The sequence below is a fragment of the Neoarius graeffei genome, chromosome 15 (genome assembly GCF_027579695.1).
Source record: "Neoarius graeffei isolate fNeoGra1 chromosome 15, fNeoGra1.pri, whole genome shotgun sequence".
NCBI classification, from domain to species: domain Eukaryota; kingdom Metazoa; phylum Chordata; class Actinopteri; order Siluriformes; family Ariidae; genus Neoarius; species Neoarius graeffei.
Genome location: NC_083583.1, coordinates 69,778,110 through 69,797,584, shown reverse-complemented (window position 1 = coordinate 69,797,584; position 19,475 = coordinate 69,778,110). Strand labels below are relative to the sequence as shown.

The 19,475-nt window shown below is 39.7% G+C and overlaps 1 protein-coding gene across 4 annotated transcripts in view; it reads right to left on the bottom strand.

Annotated features, from left to right (window-relative positions):
- katnb1 (katanin p80 (WD repeat containing) subunit B 1) overlaps positions 1-19,475 on the bottom strand; it is a 90,138-nt gene that overhangs the window by 17,352 nt on the left and 53,311 nt on the right. For all 4 annotated transcript variants that reach the window (XM_060941806.1, XM_060941805.1, XM_060941807.1 and 1 more), the window contains 9 exons: positions 8,063-8,131; positions 7,796-7,946; positions 5,880-6,061; positions 3,501-3,646; positions 3,291-3,341; positions 3,142-3,200; positions 2,875-3,054; positions 2,628-2,777; positions 2,457-2,533 (listed from right to left, as the gene is read on the bottom strand). In XM_060941806.1, coding sequence (XP_060797789.1) covers positions 2,457-2,533; positions 2,628-2,777; positions 2,875-3,054; positions 3,142-3,200; positions 3,291-3,341; positions 3,501-3,646; positions 5,880-6,061; positions 7,796-7,946; positions 8,063-8,131 — 1,065 coding nt within the window. The remainder of the gene's footprint in view (positions 1-2,456; positions 2,534-2,627; positions 2,778-2,874; positions 3,055-3,141; positions 3,201-3,290; positions 3,342-3,500; positions 3,647-5,879; positions 6,062-7,795; positions 7,947-8,062; positions 8,132-19,475) is intronic.

The window sequence follows — 19,475 nt, the reverse complement described above, 5'->3', positions numbered from 1 at the left end:
CATCTCAGCTTTTGTTTCTGGATATTTACATTTTGATGTATTAAACAACTTGGAGCATGACACCTTTTGTTTGAACTCCCCCATTTTTTTTTTTTAAAGTGCTCAAAAATATTGGCACATGTGCCTGACCAGTGATTCTTGATGCACAGGCATGCCCTGCTAGATTAAAAAAAAAAAAACAACAACACACAATTAATAGCTCTGATTAATCAAGCTAGCTTAATAGATCAACTCTTGTTCTGAGCCCTGTGTTTTTCCTGTGAAGACTGCATTTGTTGTTAACCAAAATGAAAATCAGAAGGAAAAAGTGGGAGAAAATCAGAGCCATTGCACAAGCAGTGGGCATATGTACACCTCACTTTATGCTCAGGGGCATTGTCATATAGGAACGGGTTTGTTCCGTGGTTGCCCATGAAGTTTTGGGAGCCGGGGGGCTCTGATCATTCTCCTCCTTTATGTTATGGCCTGACCATGGACCATGACCATGGAGCTGAACAAACAAAGAGGTCACAGGAGACCTGTCCTCTCTGAAGGACCACTTCTACTCCAGTGCCAGGGACAAAAGCAGATGCTTTAGATCAATGTCAAAAAGTCAACAGACACAGCAAAAGCTACTTTCCACACACTTTTGTGTAATACTCCTTTGTACTTAAAAGTGCAATAGATGTTTATATACATAGGATCCACCTCTGAACATAAACCTATTATGGTACCACTGTTTTCTCCAACAACTAAGCCAAATCCCTTGTATACCTTTTGTGTATCTGGCCAATAAAGAATGATTCCAATTGTGATGGATGTGTTTTTTATATATCACAATTAAAAGGGTTTTAAATATTAAAGGGTTTTTAAATTTTCTCAGAAAATTTACTGAAAAGTTCAGCATTCTCTCACATTTTCAGTGTGAGCTTAAAAAGTACTGACTGAAAAATCATCTGAAAATTTTTTTTTTATTGTGCATGGCATTTTCCGTTGTCCCGCAAGAACAATATGATGTGGACGAGACGTGATCATGTTGATGTACTGAGGGTCGTTCATCATTTTGGGACCGGATATCTTGCCTCTTGAGGTAAACAGTATAGCCCTACAGAAACACCCGAAAACGAGGAGTTTTAACTAATTAGCATAACTATGGAACTGCGTCACACCAAGATGACGACGCATGGAAAACATCGTGACACTGCATCGACCTCAGAGAGTTTTGAGTCGCAGGGATGTAATTTCTAGTTGACATTTGCAAATAGATCCGTGAAACAAAAGACGAATACACCTTCTCTGTTACTGCTTTTGCATTATCGTTTCTTTCTCTAAGATCAAAAACATTCAGCGTATAACTCCATACTCGCTACCATGGATTTCATCCCATGCATTCTAAGGCTAAGATAGCTAAACATTTGCTAGAATAATTTAGTCATCGATCAAGAAAAATGACATCATCGAACTTTGCTCCATCTTGCAGTTGCACTCACTAGGCAGGCTTTCCTTTTCTTTTCCGCTGGCTTCTAGCTGGCGGGAGAGCGGAGTCCGCTCTATTTGCCCATGCCGACTTGTTTTGGTTAAAAGTAGGTCAAATGCCCCATGGTGGTCACGTGATATTGTTGCTCATTTGCTTCAGCAAGCTCCAGAATCATAAAACGTGGGACGCTTTTTGTCTTGGCAAAACGTTTACATATAGGATACATGGTGTGTGCAGCAGTGAAACATCTTGAAACTCCAACAGCAACAGAAATAAAACATTTTTACACAGAATTCAACTTTGCAGTCAGAACCTTTAAGATAACTACGGGTGGCAAAGTAGAATGGAGGGCAGCATTGCAGCCTCACACTATATTTTTTGTAACCTTTTATTCTTTACTAAGGGTGCCAATAATTCTGAAGCTGATTAAGTTGATATTACAATGTTATGAAACTGAAGGGGCTGGCTCATCCTTCCTAGAATCTGATTTGTTGTTTGTTTACATACAGGGCACAGCGTTTTGAAAGCATGTGACCACGACTCCGTTAGCTCTCTGTGCAGCAAAAGCTCAGCAAATTCACTGTTAGTGATCCTTTTGAAACCCATCTTGAACTTTTTCTACATCTACAGGTCATACGTGGGTGTTTTGAACACAACATGCCAGATATTTTTCCTTCATGACCGCCCATGAGACCAGTTCTTATCCATTACAACGGAATAGCCATACGAAATGAAATGGATCAGTCAAAAGAATTTAAAATGTAACCAATTTGACAAAAATGTTTTCAATGACATATTACAATTTAACATGTCTATGGCCTAGGCTGTCGCTGCATTGTTGCAGATTGTATTATGTTTTAAAAACAGTGGAATTTCGATGACATAAAAAATGGCAACTTGCTAAATGGTGCAAAGGCTTCTGGGAAGGGTGAGTTGGCCCCTTTACGTTCAGTTTTTAAATCAAAGTATGTGTGAGGTGGTACGGTACGTGTATGCTTACGGTTTGAGGTTAATTATATTGAGGATGTCCACCACAATAGACAGGTCATTCATGGACATAGCAGAATCAAGTGATATCTGAAATGTGAAGTAATGCTTGAGAGCAAATAACAGACCAGTACAAATTCTCTGTTCTTGTATACACTGTATAGCAGACTTGTTAAACGCTTACCTTGATGTCACCACCAGCCCAGAGAGCCCGTACTGTGTCAAGGTTTTTGTGTCTGCTAGTCAACATCACACACATAGTGCTATGGCCTTTTCTGATCTGAACCAATGCCTCTTCATCTGCTGTGACACTAGTCTTTCCACTTAGTCCAGGCTCATATACACAAAGACATACAACAAACTTGTAAAATACAGAACTTTAAATGTCTAAGACTTTGAAATGATACTCAAAAACAGAAAGTGGCACTCACTTGTAAAATGTCCCCAAAAATAAGGCTGAGTGGCTCGATGAGTGTGGAGGGGCTAACAGCTAAACTGGGTTTGGCTTTGGATGTCATGACAACATGCCTTGGGACTGACGTTGTTACCACAGAAGCAGGCTGCAATGGAGCTGTGGTCACTACTGTGGAGGAAGCATTGGGGGCCTTTGGCTGCACAGACAAATACAAATAAAGTTATAGAACATCAGAGTGTTAAAATACATTTACATGCAAGTTTGATATGCTTCAGGCACATACTTGATCAGGCAACATTGCTGTGATTTCTTCTGCTAAATGGGGCTTCACCGGGAAACTTTCTAAAATTAATATAAACATTTTTAACTGTTAGGGAAAACAGGAGCATTATCATAAAACACACAAACAGCCCTTAATATAAAGAGACTCACCTTCCACAAGTCGTGCAGAGAAGGGTTCACTCCTTTTGGGAGGTGTTCGTGCTGGTCAGAAAATACCAGACAATGCGAGAGAGAGAGAGAGAGAGAGAGAGAGAGAGAGAGATGGTTATAGAGAGACTGGCTAAGATATAAGCATAAGCTAAATAGTTAAACAACACAATACAGCATGAAGTAAAATGCATGCACATGTAGGTGTCTCACAGATAGCATTGCGGGGCTGAAAGATCTCTTTATAATCATCTGGATTTGTGATTTCTGCTCTGCTCTCCTCATCATGCTCATCTTCGCTGCTCAGGCTGCGCCTCTCCCCCTCAACACATCTGTCTCCATCTGCATTCTGTTTCATTCTGCACACAGAACCTTAGCTTCACACAACGCAACCAAGTTTACTTAACCCAAAAAGTATGGATGCATACATACACAAACTATATCCACTGGGTAATGAGATAATCAGTGTTATTCATTTCACCGGTCAGTGGTCGTCATGTTATGACTATACATTTATCTCTCTCTCTCTCTCTCTCTCTCACACACACACACACACACACACACACACACACACACACACACACACAGTGGATATAAAAAGTGTACACGCCCCATTAAAATGGTAGGTTTTTTCTGATGTAAAAAAAATGACACCACAATAAATAATTTCAAAACTTTTCCCACCTTTAATGTGACCTATAACCTGTACAATTCAATTGAAAAACAAAAATCTCTTAGGGGCAAAAAACATTTTAAAAAATGTACAATAAACTGGTTGCATAAGTGTGTGCACCCTTAAACTAATACTTTGTTGAAGCACCTTTTGATTTAATTATAGCATTCAGTTTTTTTGGGGTAGGAGTCTATCAGCCTGCCACATCTAGACTTGGCAATATTTGCCCACTCTTCCTTGCAAAAGTGCTCCAAATCTGTCAGACTGCGAGGGCATCCCTTGTGCACAGCCCTCTTCAGGTCACCCCACATATTTTCACTTGGATTTAGGTCTGGGCTCTGGCTGGGCCATTCCAAAACTTTTTTGGGGGTCATTGTCATGCTAAAAGATGAAATTCCTCTTCATCTTCAGCTTTCTAGCAGACACCTGAAGGTTTCGGGGCGGCACGGTGGTGTAGTGGTTAGTACGGTCGCCTCACAGCAAGAAGGTTCTGGGTTCGAACCCAGTGGCCGACAAGGGCCTTTCTGTGTGGAGTTTGCATGTTCTCCCCATGTCTGCATGGGTTTCCTCCAGGTGCTCCGGTTTCCCCCGCAGTTTAAAGACGTGGTTAGGTTAATATGGGACAGCCTTGGGCTGAGGTGCCCTTGAGCAAGGCACCTAACTCCCAACTGCTCCCCGGGTGCTGTTAGCATGGCTGCCCACTGCTCTGGGTATGTGTGTTCACTGCTTCAGATGGGTTAAATGCAGAGAGGAAATTTCACAACTGTGTGATGAATAAAGTTGTGCTTGCTTTCTTCTTTCGGGCCAAAAACTGGCTGGTATTTAGAACTGTTCATACTTCCCTACACCTTGACTAAAGTCCCTGTTCCAGCTGAAGAAAAAACACCCTAAAACATGATGCCTTCACCGTGCGTATGGTGTTCTTTTGGTGATGTGCAGTGTTGTTTTTGCGCCAAACATACTTTTTAGAATTGTGGCCAAAAAGTTTAACCTTGGTTTCATCAGACCATAACACATTTTCCCACATGCTTTTGGGAGAGGTGATGTATTTTTTTGCAAAACTTAGCCGGGTTTGGATGTCTTTCTTTGACTCTACCTCATAGTCCAGACATATGGAGAATACAAGAGATTGTCGTCATATGTAGTGCACAAGCAGTACTTGCCAGAAATTCCTGCAGCTCCGTCAGTGTTGCTGTAGGCCTCTTGGCAGCCTCCCTGACCAGTTTTCGTCTTGTCTTTTCATAAATTTTGGAGGGACATCCAGTTCTCGGTAATGTCACTGTTGTCCCATATTTTCTCCACTTCTTGATGACTGTCTTCACTGTGCTCCATGGTATATCTAATGCCGTGGAAATTTTTTTGTATCCTTCTCCTGACTGATATCTTTCAACAATGATATCCCTTTGATGCTTTGTAAGCTCTCTGCAAACCATGGCTTTTGCTGGAGGATGCAACTGAGTAAATGTCTGAACTTTATTTGGGGTTAATCAGAGTCATTTTAATTGATGGCAGGCATGTACCCAAAAAGACTGAATGCTATAATTAAATCAAAAGGTGCTTCAACAAAGTATTAGTTTAAGGGTGTGCACACTTGCATGTTTTTTATTTATGTCCCCCCCCCAATGGTTTGTTTGTTTTTCAATTGAATTGTACAGGTTATAGGTCACATTAAAGGTGGGAAAAGTTTTGAAATTATTTATCGTGGTGTCTTTTTTTTACATCAGAAAAACCCATCATTTTAACAGGGTGAGTACACTTTTTATATCCAGTGTGTGTGTGTGTGTGTGTGTGTGTGTGTATTATTTTATTTATATATCTCTCTCTTGTGAATGAATTAAGACAGAAAATAATCATCTTTAATCTATATAATTATAACGTGACAAATGTTTGCCTAAGCATAAAATAGTATTGAGACGAACTTCTGTCTGCTGCAGGATGTGGTGGGACGCTCATAATTACGCCTTAATGTTCCTCCTATAGGAATGGGTGCCGCAAGCGACTTGCCACCCTGGATTTGTTCTTGGACAGCTCCTGATTTCTTCACTCGGTCCAGATCCACACCATACAAGCTCACATTCGATTGGTTGCATGACACTCCAATCTAACAATGACAAGGGTTTATTGAGATCGAGAAGAGAAATTTTAGCACATTTAAGAGTCTCTCTTTTAATGATTAGCTTGAAAGGGAAGTTCAGTATATTTTGAACTACAATGCCTAGTTAACTGCTTGCATTTGTCACAGGTTGATGGGAGTTGCATTTTATCAGGGTTTTGTCATTTTTTTCATTTACCCAGAATTAGCTAAATTTACCATAACAACCAAAATTAAAATGTTAACCAACTTTGCTAGCAAACCATTAAACAGAGCCAACTCTAGGCAAGTATAATTAACAGTTATTCCACTCATCGTACATGAGCTGATAGCTGATGAGGCACGTAGCACCGAGTTGGTTATAAGCCATGTACAAGATTGAGTGGAATAACTGTTTTATTCTATCCACATTCACTGGATTTTGAGAAACAGAGCATTTTTATTTTTTTGCAAATTTGATAAAAACTATAAAAAAAAAAGTATGATAAAATCATTTCCGCTTAGAATGTAAACAAACCGGTGAAATGAACAATTTGTGAAAAATGCTATAATAATTAGATACATTCTTACCATCAAATACTTTTATTCCATATTTTGTCATCTTTTTTTGTATTTTGGGGGGGTCTTATTTTCGAGTAGAGTTTTTATTTTGTCCTCAGTTGGTTCAGCAACACACTTCGCCATTTTCTTCTTCACTACTCATGGTATATCATCTGATAGCCAAGTAATAGAGTAGCCAATCAGAGCATGCAAATGCTCATATCCACTGAATGTGGATAGAATAACAGTGGTCATCAGTAACATCAGCTAGCTAAGCTAGCCTGCTTGCTAACGGCCCACTAGTTATTTCAGTATATGATTCGATAAATGAATTTATGGTGTAATTCTGCATCTTTATCCTATACCACATATATATTACACACACACACACACACACACACTTTTTAAAGAGTAACCAATCTATTAGCGTATACTATAATACCAAAGAGTTTGTTCATCAATAACATTAAGTAATTGAGCTAAACTCACTGGTTAACTGGTTGCTAGCACTCCAGCACACTCATTTGTCACAGGTAGACAAGAGCCTGGATTACATTTTCAGGGATTTTAACAGTAGCCAAATGTGTCCAAATTTATTGTAAATGATACAGATTTTGGTCATCACTAACACATCACTAGTCAAAGTAGGTAGCAAGGCGGCTACAAGTATTGAGGCACAAAGGTTCATGACTTCCACAGCAAAAAGTTTCCAGGTCCCAGCCATCCTCTAATCTCAAATATGATTGGTCTAAAACTGTCAAGTTTATTTTGAGAGTTAAAACATGCCCCACAAAGAAGTTTTTATTATCTTAAATGAAAAAAGTGTGACTTTTATACCATGTTAATACATTTGTCTGAAACGCCAATTTATAATCTTTTATCCTTTTGGGGTAAAAGTCCACCAAATTTCATCAAAAAGGTACAACCTTATTCCATTAAAACTGCCAAAATTCATCTTTGTACTCATTTATCTGGTCTAAACAAACTGACAATTGTACAGCTTTAAAAGATCAACCCTTAAAATTCCAATACCTGATAAACTTAAGATACAGTTCACACTTTTTTTAAATATACATTTATGAAATATCATAATATTATAAACATGCTGACTCCATCCCAGGGACGACTTAATACTTGTATATAAACTTTATTAAAAATATTTACAGATACAAAACAATAATAAAATAGGAGTGCGTTACTGACCATTTGATTGCTACAGATTGCAAAGTCAACCACTTTGCCCCAGCCTACATGTACCACATCAAAGCAGCAGTCTGGCTCCCAGCCATATACACGCAACGTGTCATCTGAGCCACTGTACAAACAGATTCCATCAGGACTGAACACCACACACCTGGGCGGGGAGATCGGAAAGGGTGAAACTGTATATCACAAACCTTTTTTTTTTAAATAAATACCATACTTCAAATATGATATAAAATCATGACATCGAGAGATCTTGATACTAACCTTCCAGATGTTTCACCCTCAGATGAGCCAATCATCTTGAATTTCTCCAGATCCCATAACTTTATGGTCCTGCCAAAAACAAACTTTTGGTTATAAACCTAAAACGTAAGGAAGCCCTGCAAGCCGACACAAAGCTCACATTATGTACATATATCAATATAGTTATTTATTTTTGTGCAAAACTACATAGTGCAAACAAAGTGATTTATTCATCAGTAAAATGCATCTTTGTACAGGTTTAAAAAAAAAAAAAAGTGTGTGTGTAACACACATACAAGCAATTCTTTTGACCTTTGACAAATAGCAGAATTACATTCATTTCAATCAATGTATCAACAGGTTCAGCAGAACTACCCCTTTCTCTAGACAAGTATTAATCAGTAACCCTTTCTAATCCTGAACATTATGTCCAATCTAGTGAAACAATATTGAGCAGGGAAACATGTCTCCTCTGACATCCAAAGTGCAGTGCTGGAAAGAGTAGAGAAAGAGGAAAGCTGGTGGAACTGCAACACGAGCTTAAGAAGGATCAAATTCATGCTGGGATGATAAGCAATAAAAATAAATTTTAAAAAAATACACAAATTGGGACACATTAATAAATCTCTTAATATTCAGGTCCTTCACCTTAAATGAAGAACCAAAGCAACCTGCTCAGCAAAAAGAAGTCTTCACATTGTACAGAGGGAAGTTTATTTTTACACTGATCTATACCTCTGAAACCACAGCCTTCTCAAAGAGAGATAAAGTCATTTAGCTATAATATAAAAAACTCAGCAGTCATAGCTTTCTTACTTAGCATAAAGTCTGACACTTGGCAAGATATTCAAGGGTAAGATGAGGGAAAAAATTAAGCATGTTCCTGAGTCAAAATTTCCATTTGGAATACTGTCCCTATTTTGTGTAATGGAACAAAACTGCATTAAATGTTATGATAATTATATAATTGATGTAAAGCAGTTTAAGAAAAATCCAGAATTTTGTTGAATTTATGTTGTTGCTATACTCCAAATGGAGAGAGAAAAAAATTAACAAGAAAATGCAAAAATATATATATTTTTTAAGCAAGAAAGACACAGGTTTCAGTTTTAACACTATTGTACACAAGCTTCCAAATAGAACTCCTAACTACCATGTCCAGTGTCCTGCCCATCAGTGATGGATCTAAAGATCAAATGGTCGCTTTCTTCACTGCATAGCCCATTGATTTCCTGGTCTGTAATCACTTAATGGGCCTCGTTTGTCAAGCTGGATATGAATGCATTTACTCGTTAATCGTTTGTAAACTCGTAAACAGTTTATACAAGAAATTTGGTATTCATGAAAATCCTGTAAATTGGAGGAAAAAAATAAAAAAAGTTTCATTTCCTACTCGTGCTCCTGAGCATACATTTATACATAAGAAAACCAAATATAAATCTTCAAATCCTATTATTTGCAAAGGAGTTACTGTATTATAATACATGGATTACACGGTCACTTGTATAAATAACAAAAAATTGGCTGGAAGGAGAAACAATGCACTTTCAACAGGAAATACAAAGATACTCATGTACAAAAAAATTCTATAATCCCCCCCCCCTTTCATTTTCTCCACTACCATGTGTAATTTTACATGGTTGAAATGGTCGTGTGAAGCCATGATATTTTAAATAATAATAATAAAAATTTATATCGCGCTTTTCTCAATACCCAAGGTCGTTTTACAATGAGACGGTTCCGCTATGATATGTGCGGAGTATTCAACGGGTGGCGCGTGCGTCACTGGGTCGTTCAACAATGTCAACAACGGTGGACGCCGCACAGCCCAAACCAACAAAAGTAAAGTGTTTATTCAGGGTTTATTGTGGTTTGTTTTAAGTTTAATAACATCTTGTAAATTTTAAAGATACGGAGCCATCAAGTAAATGTTTTTCGTGATGAAAATAGTCTAAATTTTTTTCGTCTACATTGTTTTTCATGATGAAAATAGTCTACAGTTTTACATCCTGAGAGACTGTGCCGAGGAGCTCACAGATGTCTTTACAGACATCTTCAGCATCTCGTTGAGCCAGGCTGTTGTCCCCACATGCCTCAAAACCACCACCATCATCCCGGTCCCGAAGAAGCCATCTCCCTCCTGCTTCAATGACTACCATCCTGTCGCACTCACTCCCATCCTCATGAAGTGCTTCGAGCGGCTAATCATGAGGCATATCAAGTCTGCCCTCCCCCCCGCCCTGGACCCCTTCCAGTTTGCATATCAGTCCAACCGTTCGACCGATGACGCCATCTCCACTGCCCTCCACTCAGCCCTCACCCACCTGGAGACAAAAGACTCATATGTCAGAATGCTGTTCATAGACTTTAGCTCAGCATTCAACACAATCATTCCTCAGCAGCTCATTCATAAACTGGACCAGCTGGGACTCAACACCTCCCTGTGCAACTGGCTGCTGGACTTCCTGACGGGGAGACCACAGACTGTACAGTCTGTGGTCTCCCCGTCAGGAAGTCCAGCAGCCAGTTGCACAGGGAGGTGTTGAGTCCCAGCTGGTCCAGTTTATGAATGAGCTGCTGAGGAATGATTGCTGAGGAGGGGGCTTAGCACACATCCTTGGGGGGCCCCCGTGTTCAGTGTGATGGTGCTGGAGGAGTTGCTGCTGACCTGTACAGGTCAGCAGCAACTCCTCCAGCACCATCACACTGAACACGGGGGCCCCCCAAGGATGTGTGCTAAGCCCCCTCCTCTTCACTCTGCTGACCCATGACTGCGCACCAACATCCAGCTCAAATCTCTTCATCAAGTTTGCGGATGACACGACTGTGGTGGGTCTCATCAACAATGGCGATGAGACAATCTACAGGAGTGAGGTGAGCCGCTTGGCCATGTGGTGCAAGGACAACAATCTCCATCTGAACGTGGAGAAGATGAAGGAGATTGTTGTGGACTTCAGGAGAGAGCACACCCAGCATGCTCCACTATCTATCGACGGTGCTGCAGTGGAGAGGGTGAGCAGCACCAAGTTTCTGGGTGTGCACATCTTTGAAGACCTGTCCTGGAGCAACAACACCGCATCACTGGCCAAAAAAGCCCAACAGAATCTGTACTTCCTCCGCAAACTGAGGAGAGCAAGAGCCCCGGCCCCCATCATGCACACTTTCTACAGAGGCACCATTGACAACATTCTGACCAGCTGCATCACCGTGTGGTACGGCGCCTGCACCGTGTCCTGCTGCAAGTCTCTGCAGCGCATCGTGAGAGCAGCTGAGAAGATAATTGGTGTCTCTCTCCCTTCTCTAATGGATATTTATAACTCCCGCCTCACCCGCAAAGCCATCAGGATTGCAGGTGACCCCACCCACCCATCTCACAGCCTCTTCAGCCTGCTGCCGTCGGGGAGGAGACTGCGGAGTCTCCGGGCCAAAACCAGCAGGCTCAAGAACAGTTTCTTTCACCAGGCAGTCAGGAGGCTCAACTCCCTCCTTGTTCTGCCCCCCTCCCCCCTCTGCCCCCTGCCACAGATTCTGCTCGCACACCCCCCTGCCCCCCCTTCAGCATCTGACATCATCCTCACAGTTTCCCCCCCCCCAACACACACACCTCATTGTTCATTAACGCACTGAACTCAGGGACCGCACATCTCACTTTACCTCGCTCATTTGCACTATTCCGCACTACCTCATCTTAACAGCTGCTAGTTTGTTTATATTGCTTATTTCATGTTTACCTGCTATACCTCAAGTGCCCTTGACTGTTTGTTTATTTGAACCAGTGTGTGTGTGTGTGTGTGTGTGTGTGTGTGTGTATGTATGTATGTATGTATGTATGTATATGAGTGTTTAGTCTACGTCTAGTTCATATCTAGGAGTATTTATACTGTTTATATTGTCTGAGTGTTTAGTCTGTCTTGTTCTTATCTAGTGTTTATACTGTTTATTTATACTGTTTATATTGTTTGTCTGAGTGTTTAGTCTATGTCTAGTTCCTATCTAGAGTGTTTATACTGTTTATATTGTTTGGGTTTTTTCAATTATTCCATTTTTAAATTTTATTTATTGCATTGCCTGTTTGCACCATGGGTCACAGAGGACTGAAATTTCATCTGTGCTGTATGTCGAGCATGTATAGCATATTTGACAATAAAGTTGACTTGACATTTACATGTAGCATGTGTATAGGTTGAACATGTTACAGGGGGTCACAAATTTTGTGAAATACATGTATTTTACCCCAGTGCACATTTATACAGGTCACATGTATAATTTCTTCACAAGAATGAAAACATGGGATGCATGTTAATATAGTCACAATACTGTTATTTGTGATATGTGAATGACCTTGAAATTGTGATGTAATTTTTTTGGAGAAGGTATGTTGACCAGTATGTGTTGATAATGATATGATGCAAGATAAACTTACTCAAGTATTCATGGTATTTAAGTGAATGAAACTACAGCAAACAAACTACAGCATTCTGTTTGATGGTAAAGGTTATTTATATGCTGAGGTTGCTAATGATATTTAATTTTACCATGCGTCATAACAGGGTGACGCATTTATATATATATATATTTTATTTACAAATGTAAAAGCCAATGTTCATGTTATTGCTTAAACATGTTAAATGTGTTTGAATTTTCATACATCTTATTTAATAAAAAGATGCATATTTATTCATCGTTTCTGTGTGTAATTGTCTACATACATGTATATATATTTTATAATCAAAAGGAAAATGGATTTTGATTGACAATGTGGAACGGTCAGCTTAACAAACTTTGACTCTCCAACAAAATTTGATCATCAATAACAACTGCTAAATTCCTTCAAAACTACATGTACATGCCATAGACTGACAATTATTTGGTAAAGTTGTTTGACTGTGAATAGTCCAAACATTAAAAAGAAAACCTTGCTCAACATTTAAACATGACAAGAAAAATATCTGCTTGGTGGCAACTGGGGCCAAAAACAAAATACTGTAAACCCATCTATATTAATGGCCATTTACCTTTTTCCAAATCATTCAGGCCAAGCCTCAAATAACTATAAAGGCCCACAAAAAACACATTATTGTTATATTAATGAATTCAACAGCCAATAACTATAAGGCCCACAAAAACCTAATTATTGTTATATTAATGAATTCAACAGCCAATTTAGCCATGTGTGTAAGCGTCTATTCCAGTTAAACATCAATAAAATTTATTAATTCTCTCTTATTTCAGCGAAATAAGTATCTGATCCGATAACGGCAATCGTTTGTTTTGGCTGGGAACGACCCGGAAGTGGAGGACTGATCACAGCGCCACCTGCTGAATACAGCTAAAATGTTGGGATAGTGGAATCGAGCCATTATATATATTATCTCTACACAATTACACATACACAAATATATTATATATGCAATTATATATAATATTTTTAGACTAGGTTATCATACTGTGTACATTTCAAGCAGTAACACTACTATTCCACCTGCATCCTAGTTTCATTCATTAATTTTATAAACTCCTTTTGACTTCCCACATATTTCTTGTTTTTATTCCTTTTTTTAATAATAAACCTGATTGGTGGATTAATAATAGTAAGGTAAATTAATGCCTAGAGTGTAATGTGAGTGGCTGTAATCAATTCCACCAGCTTCATAAATTAAAAATCATTAAAATTAAATTAAAATAAAATTATAAATTGGAGCTTGATAACTTGTGATCACCACTAAAAGTGGTCTCAATTTTTTTTCCATATCTGTATAGAAGTATATAGTTCATTAGTTACAATTCAATTCAATTCAGGCTGTATAAAAGGACTTCCCCTCCTCTACACCTCTGAACAGCATGTTTCAGATCAGGGAACAGAAGCTGATAAACATAGTAAACATGCAAATATTAGATTTTTTCTCATTTTTCAAAAGGCATGGATTTTTTTTCCATGATAAAGAATGGAAAAGTTTATTCTATATCTAAAAAGACATTTTATTTTAGGGCAATTCAAAACTAAAGGAAATACGCAATGGTTGGAAAGAGGTGAAAAAAAGTTTAAAAAATTTAAAAAGACAAGAAAAATTAGCAGTTGGTTATTATGGGCTTGCTGTATTATTTCAGGTGACTGCTAGACATTTGCTGGACTGTTGCTAGGGTGGTCCAGGCTGGCTAAGATGTTGTTGGGCAATTGCCAAGTTGTCCTAGGTGGTTGCTAGTGTTAATAAAAAGAAAAAGGGTAATAGAAAGAAAGGGATATGAAGGCAGTGAAACAGACCGGAGTTTAAATTCAGTAATGAATATGACCTCAAAGTGCAGACTTTCAGCTGTAATCAGTGTGAATTTACATTTGGATAAATGGTGTAGGAATTACAACACCTTTCATATGTGCTGTCTCCTTTATATGGGATCCAAAAGTAATTTTATTTACTTTCATTTTGATCACTGCTTCAGCAGAGAAAAGCAGAAAAACATAGTATTCAGGTGTCTCCTACATCACCATAGCAAGGGATTAATAAAAATAGTAAATGCTAAAGCTAAACCATAGATATTCATGTCAGAATCATCATGAGTTCACCTCTGCATTTAACACAATGATTACAGAAAAATTTTCAAGCAAACCTCACCTGCAGGTGGATCCCAGGCTTCCAGACCAACAGGGAACAGCAGGTGAGACTAGAAAACTAACTTCAGGCACTCGAACCCTCAACACTGAATCACCTTAAGGTTGTCATCAACCATGCTCTCCTCTGTCTACAGCAATGACTGAACCTCCAAAAGATCCTTACAAAATGTTCCAAGGTTTGTAAATGACTCTCCTCACCATCTCCTCTATCCATAAATGTGTCTATAGTATTTCAGATGGAGTTATTCAAATTTCTGATAATTTCCTCTGACCTCAAATGGGATTCTAACACTGACACCATCGACAGTTAAGGAAATTCAACCTACCACAATCCCAGAGAGTACAATTCCACACTGCCATCAAAGAATACTCCATCACAGTCTGGTCTGGTTCTACCAACTCACAGGAGAAGCCAAACCTCAAGGCATCATTCAATCTGACAAGAGGATCACTGCCTGTGACTTGCCCTCCCTCACCAATATACGGCAACAGAGTGAATGAGTATTAGCTCCTTTCATACAAGAAATCTGTTAATATACAAGGTAAAAACAAGACAGAATAGATAAATTTTTCATTCCCACTCTTTTGTTTCATTCCAGAACAGAAAAGTTACAGATCCCATGTACTGCCACCTGACTATATTTAACAGAATGCTACAGAGCGCAATTTTTTTGGGGTCCCAAATATTTTATATAAAACAGTCAGAGAAAACACAAAGTATTCATCCCCCTTGGTGTTTGTCCTGCTTTGTCGCATTACAAGCTGGAATTAAAATTGATTTTTTTTGGGGGGGGGGGGGGGGGGGGGGGGGTAACACCATTTGATTTACACAACATGCCTACCACTTTAAAAAGGTGCACATTGTTTCTTATTGTGACAAACAATAATTAAGATGGAAAAACAAAAATCTAGTGTGCGCATTGGTATTTCACCCCCCCCAAAAGTCAGTACTTTGTAGAGCTACCTTTTGCTGCAATTACAACTGCAAGTCTCTTGGGGTATGTCTCCATTAGCCTTGCACATCTAGCCACTGGGATTTTTACCCATTCCTCAAGGCAAAACTGCTCCAACTCCTTCAAGTTAGATGGGTTGCGTTGGTGTACAGCAATCTTCAAGTTATGCCAGAGATTCTCAATTGGATTGAGGTCTGGGCTTTGATTAGGCCATTCCAAGACATTTAAATAATATTTCCCTTTAAACCATTCCAGTGTAGCTTTAGCAGTATGTTTAGGGTCATTGTCCTGCTGGAACATGAACCTTTGTCCCAGTCTCAAACCTCTGGCTGACTCAAACAGGTTTTCCTCCAGTATTTCCTCCCTGTATTTAATGCCATCCATCTTTCCTTCAATCCTGACCAGCTTTCCTGTCCTTGCAGATGACAAACATCCCCACAGCATGATGCTGCCACCACCATGCTTCATTGTAGGAATGGTGTTCTCAGGGTGTTGGGTTTGTGTCACACATGACGTTTCCCATGATGGCCAAAAAGTTCAATTTTAGTATCATCTGACCAGAGACTCTTCTTCCATGTGTTTAGGGAGTCTGTCACATGCTGTTGGGCAAACTCCAAACTCATTTTCTCATTTTTTTTCCTTTTTTCTGGCCACTCTTCCATAAAGCCCCGCTCTGTGCAGTGTACAGGTTAAAGTGGTCCTATGGACAGATATTCCCTTCTCTGCAGCTCCTTCAGTGTTATCTTTGGTGTCTTTGTTGCATCTCTGATTAATGCCCTCCTTGCCCAGTATGTGAGTTTTGGTGGGTGGCCTTTTCTTGTCAGGTTTGTATTGTGCAATATCCTTTCCATTTTGCTATAATGGATTTAATGGTGCTGCCTGGGATATTCAAAGTTGGGGATTTTTTTTTAACAACCCAACCCTGATCTATACATCTCTACAACTTTGTCTCTGACCTGGTTGTAGGCTCCTTGGTTTTCATGTTGCTTGCTTAGTGGTGTTGCAGAGTCAGGGTCCTTCCAGAACAGGTTGATTTGTACAGACATGCGACAGATCATGTGACACTGATCGCACACAGGTGGATCTTAACCAACTAATTATGTGACTTATGAAGTGAATTGGTTGGACCAGTTCTTATTTAAGGGGTTTCATATGAAAGGGCATGAACACCTATGTGCACCACAGATTTCTGTTTTTAATTATTGTTTGTGTCACAATAAATTAATCCATTTTAATTCCAGCTTGTAATGCGACAAAACACCAAGGGGGATGAATACTTTTGCAATACGTTGTATTTATTTATTCTGTACACTTCTCTGTGTGTGTTCACCACTTCAGATGGATTAAATGCACAGGAGGAATTTTGCTGTGCTTGAGTTTACATGTGATAAATAAAAGACTTGTTCTTAATTTACCCACAAATGTATTTATTCCGGGCGGCACGGTGGCGTAATGGTTAGCGCTGTCGCCTCACAGCAAGAAGGTCCGGGTTCGAGCCCTGTGGCCGGCGAGGGCCTTTCTGTGCGGATTTCGCATGTTCTCCCTGTGTCCGTGTGGGTTTCCTCCGGGTGCTCCGGTTTCCCCCACAGTCCAAAAGACATGCAGGTTAGGTTAACTGGTGACTCTAAATTGACTGTAGGTGTGAGTGTGAATGGTTGTCTGTGTCTGTGTGTCAGCCCTGTGATGACCTGGAGACTTGTCCAGGATGTACTCCGCCTTTTGCCCGTAGTCAGCTGGGATAGGCTCCAGCTTGCCTGCGACCCTGTAGAACAGGATAAAGCGGCTAGAGATAATGAGATGAGATGTATTTATTCCATCGGTCATGGGCATTTGTTTCCTTTACTGCTCGCAGGCTACGCTCAACCAACAGACCAATGGTTCAGGATCAGACCACCTGTGGTAAGAGGTTATGCTTATCTGACCTAATTACCTGTATTCTCACGATGCTTTGTATAGTGTGACCCAAGACAAAGAATTGAGGTCCGACCGATAAAACACTCCAGAAAGAGGTCGAAATTTGCTGCGAATAAGGGGCCTGAGTCGTAGCAGACCATGCCTGGGCTGTTTCGAAAGGTCTTGGGGAGAGGGAGGTGCTTGTAAAAGTTTGGTGGGGGTAGGACTTTTGGTGGCCGAATTAGGAATTTTTAAATCCCCGCACACACAGCTGGAGCCAGGGCTCATATTAAAGTTTTTGGCGAGTCACACTCATGCAGGGCTTTGGGGGCGAATAACGGGCCGAGCTGCGGTTGTAGCGGGGCGTGGCTGCCTTCTTCAGCAAGGGCTCAGTGGGCTCTATGACCCTGTGAAAATCCATAGCGATCTGTTAAAATTAGTGAAAATATTTCTACAAATGTGCATCTGTCAGATTCTTGAGTTGGATCAGTCTCTGTATACTACAAAGAACCATGGTAGAACAAAAGTCAAAACTAACCTCCCGGTGTTGTCTCTGTTGCCACTCAACACTGAAATGGCTGACCTTTGGAGCTGAATGATGGGCAAATATTGTTGGCATGGCATCGTCTTATCTTTCTTCTTATTCTGGAAGGCCCCATTAATCTTGCTTTTAATTCCATTGATTCATCGAAACAGGATGACTCAAAATGTTCATAAGTATTCATGTTCATAATAATTCATAAGTAGGGCACTGCAGGCAGATTGTTTTGAGGTCTTCCGATGGCATGAATCCATTTCTTGTGAATAGTTGGACGATTCTGGCCAGATAAATGCTGAACAGCTATCTTCTTGTCCTTTTTAGCATAATTTTGGCATTTATATGCTGCGCAATGAGGCATACTTTAAAGACCTATAAATGTGGTAAAAATACTTGTAAAACTAGCAAAACCACAATGTAGACAGAGGATATAAACAGCTGAGTTGCTCCAAGCTTCCACTAAGCCACGTCATTGCATACTTCACTTTCATGGGAGGCCCATCTGGTATTTTAATAAAAATGAATTTTTCCAGAACACCATTTGGTCTCTGAAAATGAACATTTGACTGTTGAAATATACGAATGCTTTTACCTAACATAAAAGTTTGAGTAAATCCACTTGAGGATCTGTACATATTGTTCCACACCATGCACACTTCAGAGTACACTCCCCACCCCCACCACCTGTACATGGCTAAAGGGGCTGGCTCACCCTGTCCTGAGCCAAGATTCCTCTGTGCCAAGTAGTGTTGCCATTTTTCATATTAGTGATATTCCAAAAACATTCCGCAACAATTCAGCGACATCCTAGGCCACAGATCTTAAATTAATGACATGCATTTTTTTCCACAGTCGCTATATTTTAAATTATTTCTGATCCATTCCATTTGTGTACGGTTATTCTGTTGTAACTGGCCCTGGCTATCTTGTGGGCAGTGAGTAATGAAAGAAAAGATTAGGCGTATTTTGTTCAAAGCTTCCTTGTGGCTAGTTAAATGAAGAAAAAGTTTGAGATGGGTTGTTCGCGCCGAGTACTTTTTCCCGCGAGTGCCGGCGTTAATTACTAATCCTTTTTTAACTTTTTTTCTATAAATAAATTTCCAGTATCCTCTTCATTTTTATTATACTGTCGCTTTCATTTTTGTACTTTTCACTTTTGCTTTCCTTTTTCCAGTTTTTTTCCCGTTTTTTTCTCTTTCTTTTTTCGGAAGAACGCCGAGACCGGAAGCTTTCTTTTTCTCTCCTCCTGTGTAAAGTCCACAAGCGGAAGCCATCTGATCTGCTTTAATATCAACAAATCTTCATTTAAGGTACGTGAATCCTTTCATCATGGCACACCTTCAGCCTGTTCAGTGTGCTGAGTGCAGGATGTTTAGTCATTCTTCCTCCGTCACTAGCGATAGCTCTATTAGCTTTACTTGTGATAAGTGCAGATTAGTT